At 42.1% G+C, this 23,009-nt stretch overlaps 1 protein-coding gene across 1 annotated transcript in view; it reads left to right on the forward strand.

Moving 5' to 3' along the window:
* Window positions 1-665: 665 nt before the first annotated feature.
* RAI14 (retinoic acid induced 14) overlaps window positions 666-23,009 on the forward strand; it is an 84,000-nt gene continuing 61,656 nt past the window's right edge. The window contains exons 1-2 of the mRNA XM_027709494.1: window positions 666-774; window positions 11,225-11,316. Of these exons, the coding sequence (XP_027565295.1) occupies window positions 11,281-11,316 (36 nt within the window). The 5' untranslated portion in view covers window positions 666-774; window positions 11,225-11,280. The remainder of the gene's footprint in view (window positions 775-11,224; window positions 11,317-23,009) is intronic.

The raw sequence follows: 23,009 nt of genomic DNA on the forward strand, positions 1-23,009 counted from the left end.
CCACCCCCAGCTTTCTCCTGGGGAGACCTGAAGGCATCCAGAGATGGCAGCAACTTAGCACCCACCTTCAGCCTGGACAAGAGAAGACTGAGGGAAAACCACATCACAGTCTACAACTTCCTCGTGAGGAAGGGCAGGCACTGAACGCTTTTCTCTGGTGACCAGTGACAGGACTTCAGGGTATGGTGCGAGGCTGAGTCAGGGGAGGTTTAGGTTGGATATCAGGAAAAGGTTCTTCACTTAGAGGGTAGTTGGGCACTGGAACAGACTCCCCAGCACCAAGCCTGACAGAGTCCAAGAAGCACTTGGACAATGCTCTCAGGCACATGGTGTGATTCCTGGGGTTGTTCCATGCAGGGCCAGGAGCTGGACTTTGATGATCCCCGTGGGGTCCCTTCCAGCCCGGGATATTCCGTGATTCCACACACACCCTTCCCACACATACCCCCCGCTCCAGCCCTGAGCCAGCAGGGTGGTCTCCCTGAAGCGACCCCCACAAGCCCCCCCAGCGGACCCTTTCCCCTCAGCAGCCCCTCCTCCGGGCGGGGGCACACAGGGGGACCCGCGCCCCTTCCCCGCCCCCCCCCTCCCCGCGGGGGGCCGGAGCCCCCGCGGTCACGTGGCCGCGCGGTGATATCCCGCCCCATCCCGCCCCATCCCGCCCCCGAGTGTCCCGGGGCGCCGCCGCTCCGCCCTTCGGCAGCGCCCGGATCGCTCCGTGCGCGACTCCCGGGACACTCGCGCGGGCGTAGCGGGACGTGGCTGCTCCATGAGGTGAGAGCGCGGCTCGGCGGGAGGCGGCGGCGGGAAGAGGAGGAGGGAGAGGGGGGAGGAGGAGGAGGAGGAGGAGGAGGAGGAGGGTCCGTGCGCGCTCGGCGGCGGCGGGCGCTGTGAATGGGGCTTTGTGTGCGGCGCCCACCTGCTCCCGCCTCCGCCGCCCGGCGCGGGGGCTCCGCGGCCGCCGGGCGCTTCCCCCGGAGGAGCCTGAGCGGGGGAACCCCCCGCGGGGTGCAACAGGAGGGAACTTTTCCCTTCTCCCTGCCGGAGAGCCCCGTTTGGCCGGTGTGGGGGGAGCGGAGAGCAGCGCGGGGACGCAGCCCGTGAGTCACCGGCGCTTGGCTGTTTCTTTTTATGTACTTCGTGGTTTTATGTTTTGTCTGGTTTTTTTTCCTTTTCTCTCAAGATGCGTGGCGGGCAGTGACAGCTGCCCTCGAGGCTGAGCGGTGGCACCGGCGGTCCCCTGCCCCGCACCCCCACCCGCCTCTCGGGGGTCTCCGCGGGTCCCTGAGCCCCGGGCGGAGCCGCCCCCGCCGCCCAGGGACGGGGGTCCCAGGTCCCTGACAGCTGGGTCCGGCCGAGCCCCGGCGGTGCCGCTCCCGGGGCGCCCTCATGGGATTAAATCCTCTCCTGGGGGGACCCTCAAATTCCTCGGTCCGGTCGGAAAGGGTGTCTCGGTGGTCTCTCCAGGGGCTTGGGGGGAGCCCGGGGAAGGGCTCCCCGCGCCCCGCTGCCACTCCCGGCTCCTCGCACCCCACGGGCACACGGAGGGGCTGCGCCTTCCCTTGGCAGCGCGGGCTTAAAGGGCACGAGAAAGATTTTTCTCTTGCACAGCGTTTGGCAACACAAGCCATCTACAGTCTGCTGTTGCCACTTGTGACATTCTTGACTTTATCCATATGAAGAGAGTCGTTAAATTCTACCTTAACAGCGTTTCAGGATCTCTGACAAATTTTGCTGTTTGTTTCTATAGTGAATATGAATGTGCTTATTACAAAACTGATAAAAAACGCTTCCACTCTAGTGCTACTTTGATAGAAACTGTAGTCTCTTCTTTCCTTTTTTTCCCTTCTTGGTATTGAAGATTAGTGTGCCTTATCTAAAAAAAAAAGAAAATCAGACACTAAAAACTACATATACACCATCTTAGAAAGGTCTTGTGCTGTCTGGGATTAACTAGGTGTAGCTGAATTTAGTAAATATCTGTCAATGACCTGCTTGGCTCTTGTCTTGGACCACTCATGCAAAGCTGTCAGTGAGATTTTATTTACTAATAGAAGAATCGCATAACTGCCATATGAACCAAAGTGAAAGACCATGTGAGTAGGACGATGCTTGGTATGATCTCAGGGTTCTCGAGTTGGAGCCAAACTCAGTGCCAAGAAGTCACTATGCAGTAGCAGACATCCATCCTTCCAATCTCTAAAAATATTGGCCCTCTGCTATTCTCTTCCCTCTTCCATGAGTGCATCCGCTAGCAAAGCAATAAAATGCTGCCTCCTCCCCTCTGCTTCCCTGAACCAAGAGATAGATAATATCAAGTGGAGAGAAGACTAGGCGGGAGGCTGCTCATCTCATGAAGCGATGTGAGCATTTCACAAGAGGGTACTCTGACTTGCCTCATCTCTTTCTTTCTTTTTTTTTTCTCTTTGTTTGTGCACTTTTTCTTCTCCCCTTCTCCACTGAGGACTTTGTGTCTTTTTTTGAGGGAGAAGCTGTGATTGGAGAAACATAAAAGCTAGTTCTTGTGTAAGATGTTGGTAATTTCTAAATCCTGCTGCAACAATACCCTAATCACATTCCTTTTGGGAGCTGATTGTGGGCTAGTTCTTTTTGCACAGGGGTAATGCTTGGAATAACTACAGAGAAAAAAACAAGGAAAACTAGAACAAATAAATTCAGAGCTCTGGTGTCTTGCTTAATGGCAGACATAGTAGACTACTGAAAATTCCAAGGTGGAAGCATAGCAATCCATATAATTTTCTGGGGTTATAGGTTTGAGCGGTTGGCTCTCCTGCTGTGTATATACTTCTTGCATGTCTGAGAAGCCTGTTCACTTGCCAGCATATTTTGGAATTGCTTTCTAGGTGCGTGTGAATGTATGAAGGTGAAAGCTCTGCATTTGAGGTAGCTTGGGCCTTGTTTTCAGAGTTGTCAATCCTGACTGTCATTTGGAGTCTCATTTGGAGAGTCATCTAATCATGCTCTTTCAGGATACAGAGGAAGTAGTGCAAATAACTGCAATTCAGGTAATATGTTAGAACAGAGCTTGTCACAGTCAAACTCTCAGAGACATAAGGAAGTCCGGTGAATTGTAGGAGCAACTAAAGCTCCCCTCTGGCACTTACGACTAGCCACCAGCCCAGGTACTTGCCAAGGACTGCTGGAGTGGAAGGACACAGCAATGAAAGAAAGCATCCTTCCCTTATGTTGAGGTCCAGGACAGGGTGGCTGGTAATGCCTGGAGGTGATGGTGGTAGTCAGTGTGCTGAACTTGAGGTGATCACCTCTGAAGGAGAGAGACTCGTGGTTAGTGTATCTTCCTGGGAAGTTTTATGTCTTGACTCAAGTCTTTCCTCTGCAGGCAGATCTTGCATTTAAGATGAATGCTGTAATAACTTGCATATATTTTCTAAAGCTGTCATAGCCTTCCCTTGGTTTTGTGCCTGGAAGCCATTGCTAGTACTCAAAATACTGTAAACCAAGATTTGGTTTTTTTGGTTGGTTGGTTTTTCTATATATAGGGGGAATGAGTAAAGTGGAGGAAGAGCCAAGTTTGTTCAATCATTATAATAGAAAAAAGAATTAGTATGCTGGTCTGCTTGTGACTCTGTAACTTCAGTAGTTAAGGATGTTCCATTTCTTTACTCATAATTGCTGAGAGGCAGGGAACTACAGCTGGTTATTGCAGATGTCTGACTTCCCAAAGGCGGTTTGGAACACCCTGAAACACCTCTTTGGAGTTTTGACACTCAAGTGCTTCCTGAGGACCTTTTTTACAATGACTTACCTGAGACACCGGCACGATAACTCAAAGGGAGATCTGAAGATTCATAAGTCTGTGAAGGCTGAGAGAAGTATCTTAAACACTACATCTTCTTCTCCAATATTTGTGCAGCATCTAGTGCTGCTGCTATTGAATATGTTTCTAGAACCCGAAGAAAATGAGATAAAAATCACTTGATTATCATTAAAATCACAGAATAGCTGAGGTTGGAAGAGACCTCTGGAGATCACCTAGTCCAGCCACCCTGCTAAAGCAGAGTCACCTAGAGCAGGTTGCACAGGATCATGACCAGACAGATTTTTAATATCTCCAGAAAAGGAGATCCAAAGCCTCTTTGGGCAGCCAGTGCTCTGTCACCTTCAAAGTAAAGAAGGTCTTCCTCATATTCAGATGGAACTTCCTGTGTTTCATTATGTGCTTGTTACCCTTTGTCCTTCACTGGATACCTCTGAAAAGAGTCTGGCCCCATCTTCTTGGTGCCCATCCTTAAGATATTTATAAGCATGGATAAGATCTCCTCTCACTTGTCTCTTCTCAGGCTAAACAGGCTGAACTCTCTCAGCCTCTCCTCTGAAAAGAGATGTTCCAGCCCCTTACACGTCTGTAGCCTTTTGTTGGACCCTCTCCAGTAGTTCCTTGTCTTTTTTGAACTAGGGAGCCCAGAACTGGACACAGCACTCCAGATATGGCCTGAGCAGAGGAGGAGGATAACCTCCTTCAGTGTACTGGCCACGCTGTTCCTAATGCACTCCAGGATACCATTGGACTTCTTGGCCACAAGAACACACTGCTGGCTCATTGTTAACTTGTCTGCCAGGACTCCCAGGTCCTTCTCAGCCAAGCTGCTTTTCAGCAGGCAAACCCTTAACCTGTACTGGTCTATGAAGTTATTCCTCATAAGCTGCAGGACCCCACACTTGCCTCTGTAGAACTTCACGAGGTTCCTTTCTGCCCCGCTCTCTAGCCTGGACAGATCTTGTTGAATAGCAGCAGAGGTACCATTCCACAGATACTATCTACCAAGATGCTGGTGTTCATCTTGCTGATGTCCTGCTACTTTATAGCATTAATAGTCTTCCAGAACAGAAAGTATCTGAGTTTCTAGTGCTTTCTATTGAAGGATGGAAACACATGCAGTTCTCCATTTTTAAGTAGTGTAAAAAAAATATATTCCATTTTCATCAGCTAAAATATTTTCCCTGCCCAAGAACTTGATAACTGAATAGGGGAGCTGTGTTATCAGCACAGTCCCTGAAGGTATTTCTGGACTACTTTCAGTAGAATACTCTTCCAAGGCACTTATGGGAGTGGGGCTTGTCAAGTGTCTTATGTAAATTGCTTTGATGTTCCTGTCTTTCTATCTCCAACCCTAATAGATGACTGCTCTGCCTTAGGCTATTTCGGAATATTAATCTATAAAGTCATGGATATGTCTCTTCATAGATTTAACACTGCAACTGTACAGTTTGTTGTGTTTGTCGATTCTGAAGAACATCAAGTTGGATGATTGATAACAGAATATTAGGAAAGGAGTAAGTATAAACAAATACTAGCTGCTGTTACCTATGTGGGTTTCTCATTTAAGAACTGACATTTCACAAGTGTGACTCTGCAGTGGTTTTGCTTTTTTCTAGTTGTAGCTGGATGCTTCATTTCCAGTCTCATCCTGTTGAACTATGCATTGAACATGGGAAGGTCTTCAAGACTGCAACCTGTCTTATGTATGACCAAACTAAAGGAGATGTCTCAAAATTGAGGGATGTGCAAGAGGGGGCCTTTTTGTTTTACAGACAGGGAAATTGAAAGCAGAGAAGGACAGTGGTATGTCCCAGTTCATGCAAGTCTTGTCTCTTTTACTGTGCTCTTCATTGAGCTGGGTGTGTGTTGACAGACGTTTCCAGACAAAAGAACTGGAATGAGAACAGAGCCAAGTTGTATGTAATGAGTGAATGACAAATTTGCCTGGACTTCGTTTGAGCTAGAATTTTGCCCAAAGTCCTGTCTAATACGCCAAGTAAACAGACTGGTCACATTTTGATTTTTCTCAAACCTTCTCCTGTAATTCACTGTGTCTAAGGCCTTCTTGTTGCAAGCTTTCTCCTCGCTGTCAAGAACTGCATTTGAATACATGGTTTAATAAACTGCACATACCCCCCACATCCGCAGTCTTCCCTGTTGTCTGGGTTTGTGTTGGCTGTATGAAATCCACAGAGGCTTCAGCTGAATCCATTAAAATCCATTAAAATGAAATTTAACATTTGAAAATTCTGAATATCAAAAGGAAGTGTAAGGATAGAGAGTTGCTGCAAAGCCTTCTGGAGGGAGGAGCAATAGCCGTACATTTGTTAGTGTTGCAATGTCTACGGAGCTCTAACTTTTGGGCTCAAATGCTTAAATTTGTACAGTTCAGCACATCCTTGCCAGTGATTTGTGAGCAGATAGTGGGATTGTACTAAGTTACCCAAGGCCCTTGCTATCTCTGATGTCTGATTCTATTTAGAGTGAGATTAACTGTATATAAATCACTCCCACTCTTGTGTAGTGCTTGGGCTTCTCAGTGCATTTTTCAGTGTGTTTTCATTAGTAAGTAATAGTGGATTAACCAAGCCAAGAATTATTTGTCTTTATAGGTGACATTGAGTTTAAAAAATTCTGTTCTATTTGACTTTTCCTATGGTAGGGTGGGTTACTCAAGATGGAAAAACCGAGCTGTGCTGATAAAGAGCGGGGAAATGTTCCTGTTGCTTTTGGTCACATCATACATGCTTCTCTGATTTGGCCTGAGAAGTGGAAGAATATGCTCAGCTGGATGGAAATAGGAAGGTAGTCAGAGGTAAACTGTTTGGTGGATATTTTTTTTAGGACAGTGGGGTTGCCGCCTTCGTGTGGAAACAATCGAAGAGGCTGGGCAATGGGTAATGCCTCCAGGCAGTACTGTGGCTTTGGTAGTGCTAAGGAAGAGCTTAGGTTGGAGCACCTTCATAGCATTGAATGGTAGGTCAGGGGAGCTCAGGCACGGGAAGCATTTGTGAAGTTGGGTAGTGAAGGTGAGCAGTAGAAGGGATACATTAGTGTCAATGCCTCTGGCTGCACTGCAGTGCTGGCTGCTGCTAGGCTTGTGTTTCCGGGTCAGAGCAGGGCTTGTGATTTACAAAGTGATCATCCAGAGAATAATGATGATGTTGTTCTTTGGGGGAAGACGCTTCTGGGGCCCCTTATTTTTCCCCGTGAGTAGGTGTGTTCATACAAAGGAGGTTTTAAGTGTCTATCGTCAACAGGACTCTTTTGCATTCCGGACCCTTTTTTCATTTCCCCTTCCCCCCATGTATGTTGCCAGATCTGACATGGAGTCTGTAAATATTTTCTGTAACCTCTCAGGGTTAAAAAAGTTTTTTGAAGTATTTTTGGGAGGGGAAGGGGAAATTAGTTGACAACGTGAGTTGCGCATTTCTGTGGAATTGCTTTGTGTGAGATGGAGGATTCTCTGGGTGTTCTGAAAGAGATGCAAGATTTTTGACACCTAAATTAATTGAATTCAACACTTATCAATCATTAAAGGTGACTCTCATTAGCATGACTCTCATTAATGGGATTTATATATGGTTTTACTGTAAACTTGTAGTCCTACTTAGTGAAACTACGGCTTTTCACTGTTGCATCACTGGATCTTTGACTGTTCAAGGAGTTAATTGTAACATTGTTTGAAAAGTCTTACTCTGATTTTAATGCAATTTCATGAAAGGGAAAAAATATCAGTATTGTTGTTTACTGTGGTTTCCACAAATCTCGCTGTAAATCAGTGGGGAAGATTATCCTAATCTGTTGCCTACGTTTAAACCTAAAGATTGTATTGTGTATTAAAACACAGTCACAGTGAAATTATTGAGGCCAAAGATTACCACCACTTCAATGTCTCTTGTTTGAACTAGATAGGTTTACCACCAACCTAAAGATGTTATTGTGGCTTGTATTCCTCAAGGGCATTTCTTAGCATTAAGCTAAAGGAAGATGAGATGGAGGACTAGATATTTAATTTTGGATCTAATGGTTAAAAGCACATGATCGGCATTAGCTGTTGAGTATCCCTGGAGTTAAGCACTTTTCTGCTACTAACTTGCTGCAGCTATAAAATGACAGCGCTCAGTATTTATTACCACATTTGTTCTGAAAGCAGAGAAATGCCACTATTAGTAGAGAATGCTTCTTGTTAATACCTGTGATTCATTGCAGAAATACTGTTTTGAAGTGTCTTCATGCTCCCTAGTGAATTTCTAGTAGTCACTTCCTATCAAGGGTATTAATGGCGCTTCCTTTTATCCCCCCTCTGGCAAATGAAGTTGTCATAAAGCTCTGCTTAATCAGGATGCTGACCTCTTTTTGCATAAATTCCAATAATTACACCCTGTGAGGGGTGACTTCCTCCTTTAAACAGTGCCAAGAAAAGGTAGCCCTCTCCACGCATTTCTGTCTCTACAGTTGAAGGATTATGGGCATTATAATGCTTAAACTGTAATATTAATATTTGTGTTTACTTTTTCTTATGGGATAAGCACAGATGTGACACACACTAAGCTTGGGAATGCTGGTTTTGTGTGCTTGTGCATGCTTTTTTAATTATGCTGAAGATTTGAGTTTCACATTCAGTGTATAAAATGCACTTAGGCAAGAGGTGAAGTATCCTGTGGGAAAAACAAGTTGTCTTCTGATAGAAACACTTCTTCCATCCTCAAAAGGGGGAAAACTATTGGGAGTGCTTGCAAATCTTGTTAGTTAGACTCTATTACCAGTTCCTCAGAGAAGAGAACCCAGCTTTGCAGCTGTTCTTTGTGTATACCTACAAGGAGTTGTCATCTCTCCCCGAGCCTTGTAGTTGGGTATTTTTTCTTCCTTGGGAGTGATAACAAATCTTTCATCCATAGGAGACAAAAATGGTGAGGGGGTAGGAAGGAGAAAGCCTACAGCAGACAATTCTTTGGCAATCTGTATGTGAGGAAAGATTTCTTGTTTTCAATTGCCCACGCATAGGATTTCTTTATATTTTATTAACTGGTCTGACTAAACAGTTCACTTTTTTTAGTCAAATATATTCAAATTTTAAAATAAAAAGTCCTGTTAAATTTTGGATTTCATGGGATATTACATAATGTTTCACATCTTTAAAGTTCCTTTAAATTGTCAGGGTTTTTTGTTTTTCACAAAAGTTTTAAAAACAGCTTGGGGTTTTGTCCTACATTTTCTCTCTCTCTCTCTCTTTTTTTTTTCATGTTGTATGTAAAGAAATCCAGACAAGTAATGGTATTTGCCTTGTCTGTACTCTGGCATTTCTGGTCTTTGCAGTTCTCATCATCCTTAGTGTTACTAGAGGATGATTTAGGAGATTATTAGTCTCTTGCTGAGGTTCAGGCTCCTTTCCAGTGCAGGTTGTGACAGCTGTTGTGCAATTTAAACACTTCCTCCAAAGTTTGAGTAGGTGTAGCAGAAATAAAGCAGTATGCTTCTCTCAGGGCAACATGAAGTAATTCCTTCTTTTTGATTGTTAAATTTTTTTTTTATTATTTGTTACTGTTTTACAAATACACCACTCAGCCCAAGAAGGAGCTAAGAAATTGTCACTTAAGTCAGGGAGTGAAAAGTTGCAAAATCTATTTTCCTTTTTTCCTTTTGCATGCTAAAGAATTAAACAAAATGCCACAGGCCCATTCTCCTTGTGATTAAATGCGAGAACTTTGGAAGAAACCCCTCGTTCATATGCCTGGAATCAGTCAAGAATCTGACATGACTTCAGAATGACTGCTTAATTAGACTTACAGTAATTTAATTAGATTTAATGATATTTAACAACTTACAGAATTACCCCATCCACATTACCTGTTGTTACCTATTGGAGGGGTGTGGCCTGTGGGAAATGTGTTTGTGTGTACATACTATATGGGATTTTTTGTTTGTTTGGGGTTTTTTTGAAGAAAGGTGCTTGACTTTGTCCTAACTGGTTATCAGATAAATATGGGGTGAACTAAATGGCGTGTTTACTTAGTACTAATTGCTGTTCCTGACTGGTACTTAGCTTTGTATTTTGTAGAAGCATTCATATATATTCTACTAAGAGTATACTGCATAGTTGGATTTTTAAAACTCACAGTAGAGTGATGATGATTACATAGCAGCTTGCCTCATAATAATGAGATGTACTTTTATGAAACAATTGAGTCTCACTTTGCTTATCAAACTGTAATCTACTGTTTCTGAAGAGTGATGTGAAACATAGTGACCCTGCGTGACCTATTTGAATTTATGCTCCAGTCCTCATTTCAGTTATTTATTTATCTGACTAGACTTGTAAAACTTTTTCTACTTTCCTTCTAGGGTGGAGGGAGGAAGTTTATACAGCTGAACATCCTTTACTTTAAACTGTTCCTTCAGAAAGAATTTCTATAGCAGCTAGAACTTGCAGATGAAAGTGACTAACTATTTTCAGTAAGTGTACTGTAAGACAAGAAATGTGGAACATTTTTACATGGGTGCATTTGCCAATCCAGATGTACGTCGCTCCCTCGTTAAGTTTTTCTGCTGTGCTCTAGGAAAAAGCACATTGCCATGCTGCTTGAACATGCTCTTCACTGTTAGGTTTCTCCTGGATTGGCAATATGTGGTGTAATTGAAGCTTTCTGTAGAAAACTTTGCTCCAGACTCTGGCACCCTATTCCTCTGTGAGAGTTTGCAGCTTGTCTGTTGCACTAGTTTTATATGTTTGTTCAACTGCTGGTTTTCTTTGCATGAAAGGGAGGAAGGGGGAACATGACTGTGATAGTGCACTGCTAAGTTATAAGCAGCTATGACTCTAAGAATACAGATAAAGTTTCTTATGAGGAAGAATCTAAAACAATTCTTCCAGGAGTAACCTCTCTCTTGCTCAGATGACTCTATCTGCTATGTTGTGTTGAGCTATCCTAGTATGTGTCATGCATGGTTTAAGTATAATTTTGAATTTGGTTAGTGGTTAGGCTTGTGCATACAATAGTGGTAGTACTTCTGTTACCCAGTGCAGACCCATGGTGAAAGAGAAGTTTAAATGAGTGACTTTACTTTTGCCACTTCACAAATGGCTGCCCTGGTGATAAGGTTAAAATAAGCATTGGGCAGAGAAATCTGCTCATACATGAACATGTTGGTGATCTAATTATGTAGAGACGTAGCTAGTATAATGTGATACATACTTGAGCTTTTGGTAAAGGTTTGTTCTGTTCTTCAGTGGTCAGACTTAGGCTTGCTTTTAAGTCTGGAGAAACAGAACATTTCCTTAGCTAGCTGTTAATCTTTCTTAGAGCTTGAGGGCTAAATCCTCAAATGGTGATATAGGTATGCAAATTCAATTCAGACTTGGCTGCCAGTGAACTGAATGGTATCGAGTTGGAATCTTATTTTTCTTTCTTTTTTGTTTAGATATTGAAGAAGGATAAAAAGCTCCTCAAAGGTTTGGAAGGTTGAATGTGATCAGCATGAAGAGCTTAAAAGCAAAGTTCAGGAAGAGTGATGTAAGTATTTCTGCTCAGTTTGACTGCTGGCTTCCATGCTGGAAGTAAGTTCTTCACTCCTACCTTGATAAGCTTGTAGGTTAATGAATTACAGAGAAGAAAATCTTTTTCCAAGCACAAAGGCAATACCTGAGTACAGTATGGAGTAGGCTGTTTCTATTTGTAGGGCCCTTCTCTGTTGTGTTAATTAACAGTATTTCACTACCCTGGTCCCCATAACTGAATCATACACATGTATGTAGGGTCTGCAGAACTTCAGTTACGTTGTGCTGGTGCCCGGACTGAAACTTTGTTCCAGGTTTAGGATTAAGCCTGGTAAGGACTTTACTACCCAATCATATTTCTGTCTAACCATAATACCGCTCTTATCAGTGTGGTGTTTGAGCACTTAACGAAATGTCTCAGACTGTGTCAGGGTTTCTTTGTCAGCAAGAATACAGGAACCCACTCAGCAATTAGGGCAGCTGTGATTTATCAGCTCTAGCGTGATAGGAGGGGTGGATATGAGGCTGGAGCAGTGAAGAAGACAGACATAAATATGGAGGTCCAAATGGCATTAAGAGAGACATTAAGCTGTACATCATATGTTGCCTCTTGCTAGTAGTAGTAGTATCAGTGGAGACTTCTACTTGTATGGTAAGCGTACTTCCCCTGGAGCTGTGGAACTGCTATATCCAGTCCTGTTCTTGTCCTTCTATTTCTACACCTACTCATTCCAGGTTTTCATGCTGCTAGTAAGCAGCCAGTGAAATAGGTGACTTTGTGCTTAATTGATTTTCCAGATATTGTGTGGAATTTGTAACAAAACTCCATGATCTGTGAAGAATGTAACATTTCATTCTTCATCCTAATTTTTGTTCTGCTTTGAAAGAAGTGATGTGTTTCTTGTCATGGCCAGATTCGCAGGGGGTCCTGAAGCAGCCATGTAGGATAAAGATGCTGAAGATGCTTAGGTTTGAAAATAGAGCTTCTTAAGAAGTTTTGATGTTCAGGAATAAAATTACACAGTGCACTCAGTGTATGCTTTGATGTAAAGATGGTCTCATGGCACGCCATCAGAGTGGTGTGTCTTTAGCCATCAGTAATAGTGAAGAAGGTAGAGTTACTGTTGCAGTGTATCCTGCAGATGTGCTGGTTACTGTTTAGAAAGTCTTTTGAGCTACAGGTTAGCATTTGTTGTAGCTGCTGAATTGGCTTCCTAGCAGCCGCACTAGTGGAAGCTCTACTACTTCAGTTTAGAAAGAGGTATTTCTTAAAAGATCACCTCTATAAACAAGCTAAATATGTCAACCACCCTTTGTTTTCTAGAATATCTAGAATATTCTAGAAATATTCTGGTTTTGGATGCAGGGCAAAACATTTTAGCTACTTAAGCAGTGTTTGGCTTTTGCTAGTCACCAGGCTGAATCAGCCAGTGGCACAGTGTCCTGTGCCACTTCACAACAAATAAAAATAATATCACAAATCTCCAGTGTCTCTTCTAACTGAACATGCCTTTCAGTTCAGAACTGCTATAGTTTTGTGGTCAGACATTGTTGCTCCTGTTGTAACAAGTGGCAGCAACTGCTATTTTGAGTTCACCTACACCAGTAAAACTTTTAATAGGCATCTGCTTGAGTAATGGGAACAGTCCTTTGGCTAATATATGATCACACTTGGAGGTTAGGTGTGCCCGTGTGTTAGGATGACTTCATTCACACTTTTATGCTAGTTGGCTGGGCTGCTTCTCTAGTGCAAAGGCTAAGTGACATGCGTGATGAAACCAGATCTTTCTGTGGCTAGTCCAGCCACTATTTTAAATCGCACTGGTTCACTTATTCCTTACTTATCTGTCTTTGGTAATGTGTGTGCGCCTCTCCCCAAAATCAAGCGACATCTGAAAGTAATTGCTGTTTTGATACTACTGCTGTCTACTGGCTGGAGACAAAGCTGACCACAAAGGATTTTTCAGATACCTAAAATTTAGATATACTGCACTAAGAGCACAACAGTCTAAATCTGTGACAATCTGGTTTCCTCTGTTTTGAAGCCAAACCTTAAGGGCATAATTCAAAACAACCAACAGGAGCTGTTCTATATTTTGTGCAAGATAAGCAAGGAAAATTATCCTTCTCTTCACTTTCTAGAAGCTGCCCTTAGCTATAATTTTTGAGGAGAAAAAGGAGGTCTTTTTAATTGAAATTAGTTGTATTTGTATCTCAATTTATAAGATATGGTAACCACTCTTGGACTGGAGATAACGGTAAAATCAGCAGGGATGGACAGACTATTTTTCTCATTCCTTTCTAGAAGAAATCATCATTGTATAATTTTTTAGAACTGAAGGTGTCTTGGGGTAAGGAACAGTACCCTTCTCTGTAAGCTCATTGTTAGCATAAAAAAAATAAGGACTGGAAGGAGTAGGAAATAAGTCTTCAAGGTGTGTATGAGAAACGGGAATTACACAAACACTTCTCCAGCAGTGAGGCTGAATGAAGACCACAAAGGAAATTTCACTGATGTATTAAAGCTCTCTAGGCATCTCTGGAGTGGCTGAATTCAAAGTGAGCATAACTGCTGATATCCAAGCATATGTCTGGGTGTCAAGGCATTGCTTTGGTGTGTAGTGATACCAGTCTTGCAGCTTGTGAAAAAGACTTTCCTGCTGCCTCTTTTGTGGTATCTACTCTTCTCACTTTGAGGGTATTTGACCCCGTAGTGAGCCAGTTCAGGAAAAAAGTGATGGAAAATTACTTTGTAGTGTGAGTATCAAATGGATAACTCTCTGCTCTATCTTACTGTAGCCCTGAGAGGAATGGTGAAAGTAGGGGGGAACAGCAGGACATCCCTTTCTGCAGTTGTTGCTTGGCTTAGCACTGGCAGCTTGAGATTATTGGTCCAAAAAGCATAATGGTGGACATGCCAACAAAAGGGTTTGCAGGAACACACAAGGGAATAAGGCTTCTAATTCAGATATTTAGCAAAATTGATATAGTCCACAACTGAGAGGTGAGAGTATCACCCCTAAATAGAAGAGTGACTCATCACTTCATGCTTTTGCTCTATCTCTGTATCTTAACTGATTTACTATGTGTGAAGCCAGCTCCATTAACTGGAGAATCTTTTGTCCTTGACACACTTAATGGCTGTGAAATCTTTCCTGGGGGTGACTGTTGCCATGTGAACATGTGTATTTGGAGAGAAGGAATGAGATTTATCGCTCTGTCACAAATGACTATTGTCAAAGTGATGTGTAGTCACAGGAGGATGCTTGTAGACTAGGAATCTGTGAAGAGGATGCCTAGGTGGGAACAAAGCAGTGGACTGGAAGCTAAGCAGTGGATGTGCAGACTTGAAGAATGCGTAGGCAACAGAAATTGCACTCGTGTCTTCACAAAGCAACAAGTCTCTTCTGCCTGAAAAGCTGTATTTTCTCCACCCTCCCCATCTCTTTTCTCATTATCGGACTCAAAACCTACCACCTTCTAAACATCTGAAAGCTGATCACCTAAAAGGATGACGACTTTAATTGTTGCAAGAGACTGTTGAAAAAGTTGGTATAGTAATACCAGGAACTATCACTACAAAGCTGAAATTGTTTATGGACTGTCCATAGTTTATTCACAGAATGAAGAATGAATGTCTTTACCCAGTAAGACATAAGTTCTTCACTGTTTCTGCTTAGAAAAGCAGATTTTGAAATAATCCAATTAAAACAAAAACAGACCTACTGATGTCTTATTAGGCCTCTTATTAATATTTGAGATTGAAGTGTGTTCTGAAGTGACTAGTCAGTTTGTGGCTTGCCTTCAAAAACATCTAAAATCTTAAACAGGCAGATGATGGCAAAGTGGATTTTCAAATGTGCAAAGATTAAGCTTGCCTAAACATGTTTTGCCTGCTTCTTAAATATTACAAGATGCTCATCAACATTTTTAGGCACCTACACACATTTAAATATCTAGCTCTATGACACTAGGATGATGTAGGAATGTAAATGATCTGTTTAGGTAGATTGGATTTTAACTGTTTTTTGTTGCTCTAGAAAAGGCATATTATGCAGTGGTTTGGATTGTTTTCACTCTCATAAATTTGTAAGTGAAAACTGAAAAGTTTTAGAACCATTTTCTGGAGTACCAAAGATGATCTGAAAAATGCATATTGCGATTTGTCAGTGGACCAATTTTCTTCTAATTACTAGCTTGTTGACTGGACAAGACGAAGATTAGAATTGGGATTTTTTTCCAAATATCTTCAATACTGAATAATTAAAATAGTGGAGTGTCTTTTAAAATGGAAAGTTGACTGTGCAGTTCAGCAGAAAATGTAGCTGTTGTCAGAGGCAGAGCCAAGATAGGCTGGGATTTCCCAATGCTAATTGCCAGCTCTAACTTCTGGTATTTCTGGAAATGCTTATTTGTTGTACTATCATGCGGGGGTTGAGAAATTTGCAGTTCTAATTAAAATTTCTTCTTTTTGGACTTTGGTGTAGTCATTGTTCCATAAAGCTCGAAATGATGAGACAGCTAGGTATGTTGTAGTGTAAAATCTCAGTCTTAATCTAGACACTGTGCAAATTAAGGCTTGGTACCCCTTTTTAATGCCAAATGTTCTAAGTAGCTGGCATCCGTTTAAGAGTTTTTAAAGAACAAAAGGCTATGTGAGGGTCTGGAATGGAAAGATTGTTGGGATACATTGTATTGAAATCTCTGCGTTCTCATGTGCTCTGGCTGAATTTGTGGGAGAACAAAACTTGGGTGAGGCAACTTGAAAAGGAATAACGCATAATCTCCTTTAAACAACTCTTGATTTGTTTTATCCACTGAAAACTACAATTAAGCAAAAAAGGAGCATGGGAATGAAAATTGCAGTATCCACTCTGTTGGCATGTACTACTTACTTTCAGTGTAATTGTGACAAGAAACTCACGTACAAAGTTCACTCTGGCAAAAAAAAGTGAAATGACAATGTTGTCTGACCACTATACACAATTATATAGAAAATGAACTCTTGAAACTTGCTTTTATTTGGTGTCCTGCTTTTATTTGGTGTTGGATTAAATCAGCCTGACACACATCATCATGACTGTAGCTTCCACTCAGTTTATTGTGTTCAGTAGTAATCTTTGATTCTACTCTTCAGCGTGTAGGGGAAGACTTGATCTCTGGAGTTTGTAGATTGTCCTTAAGCACCTCGTCTTGGGAATGGAAAATTCAACCTTCTCTTCCTCTTGAAACAAGTGATGTGGCTCCTCATTCTTCCTCTCTCTCAGGAGTCAAAGATTCTACCTTCCACCCCATTTTCTGCTCCTGAGCTATTTAGCTTCATGCCTCCAGTTCTGGACAGCATAAGGCTCTGCTCTAGTCACCTTGCTCTCTCAGCCAAAGCTTAAATGCTTTATGCAGGAAAGAAATTAAACATGTTCTGAGTGTATTAGAGTAAGACCTGCTGCCTGTTCTGGTCAGCCCAACGTGAACCTCCTGACATCAAGTAATGTATTTTCTTTATTATTGGCAATAGCAATGTCCCCAGAGCACTTCTAAAATTACCTTATTTAGGTGAACTGTAATTCTGCTGTGCCTGAACCCTCTGTGAGGGGGGGCCAATGTCAGCCCATAAGTTATGTAGCATCTCTTTTAATGGTGGAAAGAAAATGTAATGAAGAAAGCAAGCAAAGACTAACAGATAAGGGTATGGGAAAACAGAAGGGAAGGAAAAAGGTCTGAAAGGGGGGAGAAAGGAGGGACAGTTGAAGTTGTAGGGTCAGAGTTACTATTTTGGTAACTGTTCTGTGAGAAGAAGCAACTGGGCTCTTGTGGGTTGCCTGCTGACTGTCTGTCTCTGAATGGGAAAGTACAAAGACTGAGGCTGATATTTGAGGCAGATATTCTATAAACAACCTGCAGCATCTCCAAAGGGTTGAGACAGAAAGGAAAGGGAATTGGTAAATGAGAACTGTGCTGTTTGGAATTACAGTAAGCGAACCTGGGTTGGAGTTAGCTTACTTTGAATAAACACATGGTTATTTCCTTAAACAGGGTTATGAAATGGGAGGGATTAGGAAGAAGAAAGGCAAATTGGCATATGCAAACTGGAAAAAACTAGTATTTTTAAATATATTGGTAACAAGAAAGGAATCTTTGTGTAGAGACATTTCTTTTGTGTCTCTTTAAAATGTTCAAAGGCCTGAGTTTGGAATTGTTGGAAAACAATTGTAATTTTTTCATTTGTTTGTTTATCTTTAATAAGATTTAAAAGTAAAGTAAAATAAATTTTAAAATTATAAATGAGCAGTCTGTGTGTTCTTACTGTGGTACACTATATCCTCTCTTCCTTTTTGGCACTACTTGTGCCTAATCTGATTTGTCCAGCTGTTGAAGTTGTCAGTTAAAACTCATGTAAAGGAGAGGATTTAAGGAATGGTCCAGTCTTTGTGTTTGAAGTTTGTTGTCTTGTTTTTTGTTGTTAGTAAAGACAATTTGCTGTGACTATCTCCTTTAATATGATCTAGGTAATATAACACCCATACATTTTATTTTAGCAGAGATTTGAGCCTTTTTATCCTATGCTTATATTTTAGGAGTCTAAGAATGATGTAAGTAGACAAGAAAAGCTAAGGAGTTAATCAGGCTGAAAGTGATGTATTATTTGCCTTATTCCAGCAATATTTTCTAGTCCTGTTCTTCAAGAAGCTGTTCTGATTGTTTCAAGCCCTTTTTTGCTTCCTTGCACATTGTCACACTTCTGTCTCATTGAAGTGTTCTGAATATGTCTCATGCATGTTCTGAATGTCTGTGAAGCTAAAGTATAGACGAGAGTCAGGATGTCAGTGGCTATTCTTCCCAGGAAATGGGAAGCGTGGACTTGTGTTGTTATTCTGACGTGTGAAAAGCTATTTAATGAGCTATTTTTTTCTACTTCTAGACCTAAACAATCTAGACATAGCAGCCTTAAACTTTTAAAAATACTGTTAACATTGTGCTGGCAAAAAACATCATGGTTGTATATCTTTTAACTACAACTTTGAGATGTCTTAATTTCTTAGACTCACAGCTTCTGTCCACGTTTATTGGTACCACAGGTATTCTCTTCCTGTATTTAGGTTGTTATGTGGACTCCATACTTTACTTTGATGTATTTTGAGGTAGAAAACTTCTTAAGTGTTGTTCTTGTTTCACCTGACACTAGTGCTACTTTATACTGTCTGGATTTCAAGAGGTGACTAGCAAAGCATAATCTGAAACTCAAGCTAAATTTACTCCTCTACAGCTGTCTGAGAAGTTTCATTCCCCAGCTATGCTGCATGTGTGTATCTCAGATGAAATACACAGCTAGTTGTCCACAACACTTGCACTGACTTGATTACGATGATAGAAGCAAAGGTGTTTTAATAACTTTGCAAATGATGTGGTTACCAATGCATATGTATGTGTCTGACATACCTGTGTGGCTTGGTTCATGGGTGCATACCTGTTTTCTTTCATCTTTGTTTCTTTGCTGTGTGTGATTCCTCTTATGAATCTTGTAAACTTGGGAAACCTGTCTGCTTATCCAGAGCCTGAAACAGTGCCCTTTGAAGTCAGAAGAAAGAGTTCAGTCTGCTTGGCTGAGCATTGAATCAAGAGTGAAACCCAAAATTCTGGCTCCATGGATGCATATGGTGGGGTTCCAGTGAGGCACGGATTTCCCCTGAATCTAGCATAGAAATACACATGGCTATTGAAAATGCTCAGATTGGTGGCTTGTCCAACAGTGGCTTCTTTTTGGTGTGTAAAGTAGCTTGAGTTTTTGTTGTATTCCCTCCTGCTTTTTTTGTTTGTTTGTTTGGCAGGTCATTGCTTATGATATGATGTGATTCTCTTCAATAGGATTAATGGCAGCCCCTCAGTGACCTTGCCCTTCAGGTCTGTATTTCAGATGTATAATCCATAGGTGTATAGGAAGTTTAAGTCAAAGGCACTACTTGAGATGCGAATGAACTCTGGAATCTTCCAGGAAGGAAGCAACAGCATGAGGGTACAGAGTGTTAGTTGATGTACTGTTTGTGAGCAATTTTGCTGCACACCTCAGCTGCAGACAGATTGCTGCATTTTGAAACAGAAGGAGCTTCATCATGCACAAGCACTTTATTAATCATTAAGAAAAGCCATAGTGCGCTGTCAGATTCATGTCTTCAGTTGTTTTGCCTCTATTGCTTCTTGTCAACAGGCACAAAATGCGTAAAGACTTTGTGTAGTAATTAGATTTGAAACTATGAGTCTCTATACAACCTTTTTAATGGTGTATGAGGGGATTTGGTTGAAGGCAGTGCTTTGTGAATACGGGTGTAGAAGCTGTTTTATCTGTAAATGTGTACTTGCCTTGGAGATTGATTCTGACCTAAGGCCTTTAAGAATCATACAATGGTTTGGGTTGGAAAGGACATTTAAATGTCATCTAGTCTAACCCCCTCTTGTGACTAGGGACATCTACAATTAGATCAGGTAGCTCCAAGCCTGGTCCAACCTGACCTTGGATGTTTCCAAGGATGAGGCAGTCTACAGCCTTTCCAGGCAACCTACTCCAGTGTTTTACCACCCTCATTGTAAAACATTTCTTCCTTTACCTCTAGTTTCAATCTACCTTCTTTTAGTTTCAAATCATTACCGCTTGTCCTATTGCAGCAGGCCCTGCTAAAAAGTCTCTCTCCATCTTTCTTTAAAAGCACCCTTTAAGTATCAAAAGGCTGCAATAAGATCTCCTGAAGCCTTCTCTTCTCCAGGCTGAGCAACCCCCACTCTCTCAGTCTGTCCTCAGAGGAGAGGTGCTCCAGCCCTTTGATATCCAATGGGTCTGTGTCTTTCCTATGCTGAGGACCTCAGAGCTGGATGCTCCAGGGGGGTCTAATGGGAGCAGAGCTGAGCAGCAGAATCCCCTCCCTCACCTGCTGCCCACCCTGCTTTGGATGCAGCCCAGGACACATTTGGCTTTCTGGGCTGTGAATGCACATGGCCAGGTCATGCCCAACTTTTCATCCACTGGTACCCCCAAGTCCTTCTCCACAGGCCTGCTCTCAATCCCTTCATCCCCCAGCCTGTGTTGATGCCCCGGCCCATGTGCAGAACCTTGCACCTCGTCTTGTTGGACCTCATGATGCTCCCATGGGCCCACTCTTTAAGCTTATCCAGGTCCCTCTGGATGGCATCCTGTCCTTCAGGTGTGCCAAACGCACCACTCAGCTTGGTGTCATCTGCAAAGTCGCTGAGGGTGCACTTGCTCTCACTGTCTGTGTCCCAGATGAAAACATTAAGCAGTACTGGTCCCAACATAGACCTCTGAGGGACTCCTCATTGCTGTTCTCCATCTGGACATGGAGCTGTTGACAAATACCTTCTGGATGCAGCCAACCAGCCAATTCTTTGTCCACCAAACAGTCTATCAAATCCATGTCTCCAATCTAGAGAGAAGGATATTGAGGGAGGCCATATGTTGACCACATTATTTCTGTGTGCTTATAAGGGGAAGAAGCAGGACACTTTTCTTTAATTCCTTTAGCTGTGGCTAAGGGAACCTGAACAGCTTATTTTGTGCTTATGCCTTATGTTGTCGATGGAGGAGGACTGCAAATTCAAGCTGGAGTGTATTACTGGCACAGTAATGGCATACATAAGGGTAGGATTTTTCTGGATTACTTTTTGACCACCAAATTTTGTTCCTGTCCCACTTGGTACAAACAGCCTGTTGCTGTCTAATTTTGCTGGATTTGTCTCCTGTCATGTGTTAGAGCGTGATAAGCACAACAGGCAGCAGGTGTGTGTCCCTGCAGCTCTCTTGCAATAGGTGTTGCAAACAGGGCTCTGTGTGTGAAGCACTGTACAGCAAGAAGCTGCCCTAGGCTTCATGTTGGGCAGCAGTTTTTTTATCCAGTAGTGAATACCACTTCTTAATGCATATATTGTTTGCTTGTAAACTCAAGAGTTGCTCAGTGTGTTTTGGTTTTGTTGTTCTTAGTGTAGGTTCCTTGTGTGCAAGCCAGGTCTCGCTTCAGCTGGATTGCTGTGCTGGTTATTTAGCATGTTGTGCTCTTGAGAGGAAGGTTGTGTTATCCATGTGTTTGTGAGGAACATTAGCACAGATTAGTGTCACAGCTAAAAATTCCTGAAACTTTCCTGTGGTGGTGCAGTGCAGCTATCTCCGTTTACTCAGATGATGGTAAGATGCATGAGATCAGATGTAGGCTGTCGGGTTTTTATGTTTGTGAGTAATTTTGCTTTTCTGAGAAGGTCATTTGAGAGAAAAAGTAATTCATATTAATTGATATTGCTTGCTAAACTCTGATATAGTGAATGGGACGGGGCAAACATGAGCAGGGTGTGGGGAAAATGGCTACAGGTAAGTTTCTTCTGCTGAAGGCTGACCATTGTTTCTGTTACATTGCCTAGGATTTTGGAATAATGTATGGTATGTTTTTTCACATTTTTCAGTGTGGATGCTTGGTCAGTCATTACACATTAGGTGATAAATGCTACAGTTTCTTTATTTTTTTTTCTTTTAATTTAGGCTAGCTGGAGAAAGATGGGACCCTCCTCTGGCCATAGAAGCTTGTGTTCAAACTCATTCACTGCATCTTTGCACAGCTTTGGGCAAATGAGCAACTATGGCTGCTGTTTAACCTTGTAAAATACATAGTATCTACTTCATTTAGCTGTGCAATGTTGAAGGGAAGGCATCAGGTCCAATATGAGAGTTTCTGATACAAAATAGAAGAACATTAAGTGAGTCTTCTTCAGACACCAGGAAGGCGAGTTTAGTAAATTAACTTGTAGGTGAAATGTGCTTGGCATTTTTTCTTCTGGTAACGTAAGAATGTAATTGTTATGCCGTTGTGTATTTTTCCCAATCCATGCAAGTGAGTTTTCATGCCTGGAATTTAGATTTATAATCTGTTTCCCCTCCCTCCCAGCCCCAATGTATCATGATACTTTTAGATGGAGGTCAAGTCACTTTATAATTTATTCTTGAAATGCTAAGTTGCCTCTTTGCTGTGGTGGTGGCTCTGGTTGTGTCTGTCTATAAGCTAACAGGAAAAAAGTTTGCTATCTAGAAATTATACCTAAATATTACTTAATGACAGATTTCTTCCTGCTCTTTGGCAGCAGCAATTCTTGCACTCATTCTCCCCTCCTGTCTCCTGGGTAACTTCCATGGGTTTAATGTGGTTGGGACAAAAATTTAATTTTCTTAAATTTATGTTTCTGTTTTTAACACTAATAGCTTTTTTGTTGTTTGAGTCCCCTCCCCCCACTGATCTCTACCTCTCTACCTCTGTAGTGCTTAGTATCTTCAGTTTTATGAATGTAGGATTGTTTTGGCTCTGTACATACAGCAAACACAATTAGAAAATCACATTCTTTGACATCAGAAAAACAAATTAAGCATTTTCAAGTAGCTTGTACATAGTACATGCACTGAAGGCGGCTGAAAACAAACTTAGTACAATCTGATTTAGAGGGAGGGGAACAGGTACCGTAAATCTTGCCATTGGAATTGACTTAAGCTCCTAGTTGAGAGCTTAAGCTCCCAGTATGAGAACTGCCAATGTAGTGCAGTATAGGAAGGAAAGGTTAGAAGATTGGAAGAAGGGCTCAGTCCTTCATCTTTGAACAGCAGCCTTGTGCAGGGACTTAGCCCACTTTCAATCATTAAAAATAAGGGAGAGGTGTGTAAAAATATTT

This window comes from Neopelma chrysocephalum, unplaced genomic scaffold, assembly GCF_003984885.1.
Source record: "Neopelma chrysocephalum unplaced genomic scaffold, ASM398488v2 Primary Assembly neopelma1_96780, whole genome shotgun sequence".
In the NCBI taxonomy this organism is placed as follows: Eukaryota; Metazoa; Chordata; class Aves; order Passeriformes; family Pipridae; genus Neopelma; species Neopelma chrysocephalum.